The 6,770-nt window shown below is 38.4% G+C and overlaps 1 protein-coding gene across 1 annotated transcript; it reads right to left on the reverse strand.

Annotated features, from left to right (window-relative positions):
- Positions 1 to 1,390: 1,390 nt before the first annotated feature.
- Positions 1,391 to 6,426, reverse strand: LOC115816356 (E3 ubiquitin-protein ligase TRIM39-like). Its single transcript, XM_030779313.1, has 7 exons — positions 5,839 to 6,426; positions 5,270 to 5,365; positions 4,931 to 5,164; positions 4,687 to 4,834; positions 4,252 to 4,278; positions 3,583 to 4,060; positions 1,391 to 1,466 (listed from the first exon to the last, which is right to left on the reverse strand). Exons 1-7 carry the CDS (start codon positions 6,424 to 6,426, stop codon positions 1,391 to 1,393), a joined length of 1,647 nt encoding a protein of 548 aa, XP_030635173.1.
- Between the last annotated feature and the right edge of the window lie 344 nt (positions 6,427 to 6,770).

Raw genomic sequence — 6,770 nt, forward strand, 5'->3', positions numbered from 1 at the left:
GAGGTGAATATGGTGATGATGATATGTTTCGTGGAATACATTGGATCTCCTGATACAGTTATATCTGTACACTTTTTGCCTCTGTGGTCAAAATGACTCTTTACTCTAGGCATTAGGTCAAAAAGTGTATCGGTTAACAAATCCTCATCATGTACAATAATAATCAATGACTGACTAGATTTAACACATGCAATTTAACCCAGAATGAATGTCTGCTCCACAATGGATATGATAAGCCTGCAGTTATGGTACTCAATATATCGGTTTTATAAACTGGAAGATAATGTGAATTATATCACATAGACATACACTGAGAAATAAACTAAAAGGAACAATCAAAACCCAGGAATTACGTTTTTTAAAGCAAAAGTTGTGACGCATAAAAACAAGTGATAAACACACACACATACATGCCTGAATCTACTGAACTGACTTTTATGCCATCTATTCAATAATACCCCAGGGCATGTACATAGTCCAAAGCAGAAATGATTCAATCTTTGTTTTTGTTTTTTTGTTTTTTAAGTGAAATTGCTGTATATGGATTCCACAGTTGAAAATGTTCACCAAAAAACATGAACAATCCAAATTAAAAATATCTCTCTGAGTGTCACAAATCGTGCTACGTTATCACAGTTCTCTAACCTTCCACATGATATACTGCACTGTAATAGGCCTCCATGGACCATACACTGTGTGCTGTAGGACATTTACAGACAGATTTGTCAAACATTGCATGTGCTAATTTTGGTAAATCATGACTCTGCTATTGTCTGTGTTAGATCAAGTTGAAAAAACACTGTACATCAGTACATGATTAATCATAACAGTTTTCACATTTATTCTTCTTTATGATTGAAACTGAAATTCACGTTCTAAATTTCTCAAATAACAAATATTCCTATAGATTTCAATGAATTCATATTTTACATATCTTATATCTCTGTCTTGCTTTGTTTAAAGAAGCTCAGGAACCAATACCATGTAATTCAGGTGTACAAATTCATTCATTTAAAAAAAAAAACTGTTTACTTGGGCGTAGTTCACAAGGTGGTGTCGTCAGACTATCCGGTTTATCCACATCCCTTGGTTACATTCATATAAAACAAGCTGTGGAGCTACTGAAAATTTTCCACCCAAAGAACAAAGGGCAAGACTAGGAATATTTATACACAACTGAACACGGCCTAACTAACTGAAAACATTTGGAACTAATGAATCGATCAGGGTGAAACAAAAGGAAACCAGGAAGGAACAGGAAACTTATCAAAACGGACCAATACAGGGGGAGTGTTTCTTTTTTTTCTTCTACTGAAAATTTTCAGCCAAATTCTATATTTATTATAACTGCACTCATCCCACCTTCTGTGAATATAACAAGTATGAAATATTAAGTTCGTTCATCTTGACTGACAGGCATGATACTGAGCGGAGCTGAGTTTTTACCTCCAGCATTATTACAAGGATTGAAGTATGCATAGAGTTTCGCATTGAAAGACTGAACAGTGAAGGAGTAGATATAACACATTGCCTTCACATCATAAAAGCAGACTAGACCCTCCTCATAATCTAGAAACATAATCCTCTGCTCATCCCTGCAGAACAGATCCAGAGGTCTCTTATGTTTCTTACAGATATAATCCTCCAGAATCCCCACCTGGTTGATCAATTTGTGTTTCTTCAAGGCTGAGACTCTCTGATGACGCCCCAGGTGAGTCTCACAGTAAGAGGTCAGACACACCAGACAGGACTTCAGAGCAACACGTTTCTCCTCTGTGCAGATGTCACATGAAACATCTCTGGTTTTAACGGTAGGTATCTGTGGGGTACTACCGGCCTTCACCTCAACTGACTTCTTGAACTCAGCAGTTAGATCAGCAAACATTGCATTGACAGAGAGATCTGGGGCCCATACTATGATGCAAGTTCTGTACACCCAGGGTATCTTTCCATTAGCTGGCTTGATAAACCCTAACAACCGCAGTCACTCATAAGCAATGTCATGACTGTGGTTATCAACTCGTGAAGTCAACCCAGGTTTTCTCATTCTAGCTTTGAGTCCGTTCATGTAAAAGGGGCGGTGCTGGCACCAAATGACCAATCGAAATTATATTGCATGAATCACGGCCTCTACGCAAGCTCCCTGTGTCGCATCCGATTTCAGTGCTTTCACGGCCAACTCAGGAAGCACTGAGTCGAACTATCCAATGGCACCTTCTCTTCAAAATATCTAATTGCCATGTGACAGTTTATAAAAAATGCCCTCCCCCAACTGCTTGCTGGACACTGTATTGAGACTGAAGAGTGCTTTTCATTTTTGAGTGAGTGCAATTGTCTTTTTATATGATATACAATATTCAAGAGTGTTAATGTATATAACTCTGCACTCTTAATTCGATCAGATGTATCGTTTTGTTTTTCTCATTTTCACTGCAAAGGAAATAAACTGGCAAATCAGATGTATATCTCCGTTTTGAACATGAAAGCCAAACAAATTATTCTTTACTGTGATAATATTCACATTAACAGAAGCCTTTACATCTCATGTCTCTGCTAAAAAGCACACATATCCTCTCTGACTCTGAAGATAATTCTGGTTAGAGTGAAGTGGTTTTCCTTCCCAGCACTGTCATAGAGAGAGAGTTTTCAGGTTATCATTAAAGCTGTAGAAAACATAAATATTTGTACAGGATTGTGATTGTGTGTGTGTTATTATTCCATTGGTCTCTTGCTCTTTCTACTCCAGTTCTCTGAACAAAACATCATTATTTTGTCATCAGATCTATCGTAGTGGATTTATGGATAAAACATTTAGTTTTCTATTTATTCTCAGACTTTCCTGAAATAAAACAGTGAATACAATCAGGTCAGAAACATGACATTAACATCATTCACTTTTTTTGGATTCAGAGACAAATATATCCAAGACAACTTATATTTGGATGTTGGTTTGATTGTAACTTCAGTAATGTGTCTAGTCTTCGTGTGCATTTCTTACATGTTTCATGATCATTTCTTTGCTATAGAGATCGCAATCAGATACAGCAAAACAAAACCCTGCCCCCCAGGTTTTTCTTTATTTCAAACTTTTCCTCCTTAATATCACTGGGTAGAGCAAAGCTCTGAATATATAAAACCAGAGTTCAGCATGGCTCTAAAGGAAACCAGGCGTGTGGCTGATTCTCTGGGTTCTCATGATATTATGTGTTGTTTTCAGTCCCGATATTCTGGATCACCAGTATAGTTACAGACAAAGACCACATTAAAAAAGAATTGTGTCCAAAATCAAGATTTCAGTGTACAAATGAGTAAATAAGACGAGGAACAATATTTACACTGTTTACATTTTATTCCTATTTTCTGTTATTACTAAAACATTTTAGACAAAATTCTCCTTTACTGTGCTCTAAACAAATTCTTTCACTGATATAGTTAAATTAGGTTCATCTTGAGTACTGTCATGATCTTTTCAATATTTTCAGACTTCCCAAAAATAGTAATATGATGAAAAGTCATGTAGTGTTAGTAATGGGAGTGATTATCATTCGGACTGAGTTTTTTCCTCCATCAATATTACAGGGACTGAAGTATGGATAGAGTTTCCCAGTGAAAGACTGACCAGTGAAAGAGTAGATATGAGACCTGGCCCCCACGTCATAAAAGGAGACCAGACCCTCCTCATAATCCACAAACACCCCCACCTTCTGGGGTTTCTGTTTCAGAGAGAGGAGGACAGAGGGACCAGTGCAAGCATGATACTCATTCTCATTCCTCAGACAAACAGTCCAGTATCCGTTGTTAGGGCACGGTGTAATTATTCCCTTTCTGTTAATGGACTCTCCGGCCACTCCTAAATCCCATTTAGTCTTCCCACTGACCTGCACCTCATAGTAAAATCTCCCTGAAGAGAACCCCTCCTTTCCTAGGACACAGGGACAAGTATCAAACCTCTTTGTTCTGTCAGGGAGATCCTGTCGTTTGTTTCCATGTGTCACTTGTTTTCCATCATCAGACAGGATGAGGTTTGGATGAGCTGTATCAGGATCCAGAGTCACATTTACTGTGAGAGATCAGAAAACACAAAAGTGGATTATATATGTAAACAAAAAAAGACAAGATATTTTTAAATATCTCATTGTGGACTTCAAAAAATAACAAGCAATATTTGCAACTTTATAGCAGCAAAAATAATTGTGTAAAGTTAAGAACAAATAACAGAGAACAAATGAAGATCAGATACAGATCCAGTACCTGCATATTGCTGAACCATATGCGGTTCTGAAAAGACAAGATGCATATGGTTATTAAGTATGTTTTTGTTAACTCTAAGCCTCCATCAGTAAACACCTGTCTGTCATTGTCTCTTTGAAAATGCTCTTTGTGCTTTCAGAAGACGCAAAAAAGTTCCACAGTCTTAATATCACTGTATGTTCTCTTTCTGTATAATCTTATTGCATCTTCATTTCATTAATAGCACTATACATGATATTGTAATCACCAGACCATAACACTGACTATCAATATCAAGAACAGTAATATAATAACTGAACATCAGCCTTTGCATTTCACTGTGCATAATTTACCAGAAAAAGTTTCACAGCTTTCTGTAGTTTTCTGTAGTTCCAAAGATTTTAAAAAGTGCAGCTTACTAAAGTATTTTGATGATAATGATCATTATAGACTCACCTATCTCTGTTATCTTCTCCATTGTCTTATTGAATGATTCCTCCAGCTGAGTCAGAGATCTCCTCAGAGTGTCCACACTCACAGCACTCTTAATACTGATGTCAGTCCAGTTCTTGGTGTGTGGAGGGCAGCACACAGATGGGTAAATCTACAGTACAGCAGGAGAGAGGAGAAATCCCTCAGCATGGGGAGTCTTGTCCTGTCATGTGTTGCACTGTCATTTAGCAGAGAGAGAGACACTCACCTGTAGGAGGTGGAGGAGGTCCTCAGTGTGTGAAAGCTGCTCCAACTCAGTGTCTCTCCTCTTTAGCTCAATGATTTCTTGTTGCAGTTCTTTAATGACTCCTTCAGCCTCCTTCTCCACTGCTTTCTGCTTCTCCCCCATCACCTGGAGCAGCTCAGTCTGGACTCTCTCAATGGATCTCATAAGAGCACTGAAGACCTTAATACTTTCTGTTTTCTCATTCTCTGTGTTTTTCTAGAGGGGGAGAAAAACAAACAATGTTGTCAAAATTACTGAATACCAGTGGTATTCTACTTCATTAACAGTTCTGATGCCTAACATACTTTGTGTTTCACTCACTTTACAGATCTCTACTGAGTGACTGATCTCTTCAGTCTTCTTCAGTCTGTCCTGGATCATCTGCTGGACTTCAGTCCGCATCTTCCCCATCTGTGTCTGTGAACAGAAAAAAAACAAAACATAGACTCTGGTGTCAAATTAGTGTTGGAAATTGTGAAAGTAGAACACTATATGTATGGTAACATTTTCTTTGCTTGGTTTCTCTGGATTTGTTAAAAAACAAAGTTTCTCTTCAAACTCTCTCTGCATTTTTAGCAGTGGAGTCCATCCCATTTACACTGAGGTCAACCCCCACGATTATCTGATATCGAAGGCAGATTGTATGCCTAATCAAAGACAGATACTTGGAATTTTAGTCTCCCTACCAAAAAATACACAATCTAAACAAATACACTCAGTCAATAATATGGTTTATACCACATTGCTGATTCCTACTCTGCCTTATCGCTAAAGTTTGGCACAGCTGTGACAAAAAATATATCTGAAAACATAAATATGTTTCAAGTTTCAGGTCAGTTTCAATTTCAAGTCAGTATTTCTCTAAACTAACTGATAAAAGTTTTTCTCACCTTCCTCTCTCCACTCTCCTCCTCTATGGGAACAGTGTTGTGAGTTCTGTGCTCTCCCTCAGTACAGAACTGACACACGCATGTCTGATCATCTCTACAGAACAGCTCCAGGGGTCTCTCATGTTTCTTACAGATATAATCCTCCACATTCTCCACAGGATCAATCAGTTTGTGTCTCTTCAAGGCTGAGACTCTCTGATGAGGCTCCAGGTGAGTCTCACAGTAAGAGGTCAGACACACCAGACAGGACTTCAGAGCAACAAGTTTCTCCTCTGTGCAGATGTCACATGAAACGTCTCTGGTTTTAACAGTAGGTATCTGTGGGATACTGCTGGCCTTCACCTGAACTGACTTCCTGAACTGAGCAGTTAAATCAGCAAACATTGTATTGACAGAGAGATCTGGTCTCTTCTCAAACTTCCTCTTACACATTGGACACTGACAGGAGTCAGTGGTGTCCCAGAATCCTTTGATACAGGTCATACAGAAGTTGTGTCCACATGGAGTAGAGACTGGATCAGTGAACACATCCAGACAGATACAACACTGGAACTGCTCCTCAGACAGGAGACTGCTGGAGGAAGCCATATCTGGACACAGACAATATAAATTTGTAAATTTTCTTCATGTCAAGTATGTTAATTTTCACTGTTACACTAAGACTGGCTCTGTTCACAACAGCCCTGCAATAAAGTTGATTCATTAGAAAGTCTGAAGTGCATGTTGGCTTCTTCTATGTGTTCATCTCAATGTTTTTCCTTCTACACATCAAGATTTGACTGCAGAAACTGTATATAAGACACGTGTCGGGAATACACATCGCTCACCTTTGTGTTAGTGATGACTGCTCTGTGTCTCTGTAGTGTTAAGTTGTGTAGTGGAGATATGTAACTGTCTTTTCAGTCAGTCTTCGTGATCAACACTTCAGCCCT

The sequence above is a fragment of the Chanos chanos genome, chromosome 7, assembly GCF_902362185.1.
Source record: "Chanos chanos chromosome 7, fChaCha1.1, whole genome shotgun sequence".
NCBI classification, from domain to species: Eukaryota; Metazoa; Chordata; class Actinopteri; order Gonorynchiformes; family Chanidae; genus Chanos; species Chanos chanos.

What these genes read in the sequence shown, in the direction of transcription:
- LOC115816356 (XM_030779313.1), bottom strand. Translation starts at nt 6,426, where the DNA reads ATGGCTTCCTCCAGCAGTCTCCTGTCTGAGGAGCAGTTCCAGTGTTGT. An exon ending in ACCTCCTCCACCTCCTACAG is followed by an intron (nt 4,835 to 4,930) that starts GTGAGTGTCTCT and finishes GCTGTACTGTAG; the next exon opens with ATTTACCCATCTGTGTGCTG. An exon ending in GGAGAAGATAACAGAGATAG is followed by an intron (nt 4,279 to 4,686) that starts GTGAGTCTATAA and finishes TTGTCTTTTCAG; the next exon opens with AACCGCATATGGTTCAGCAA.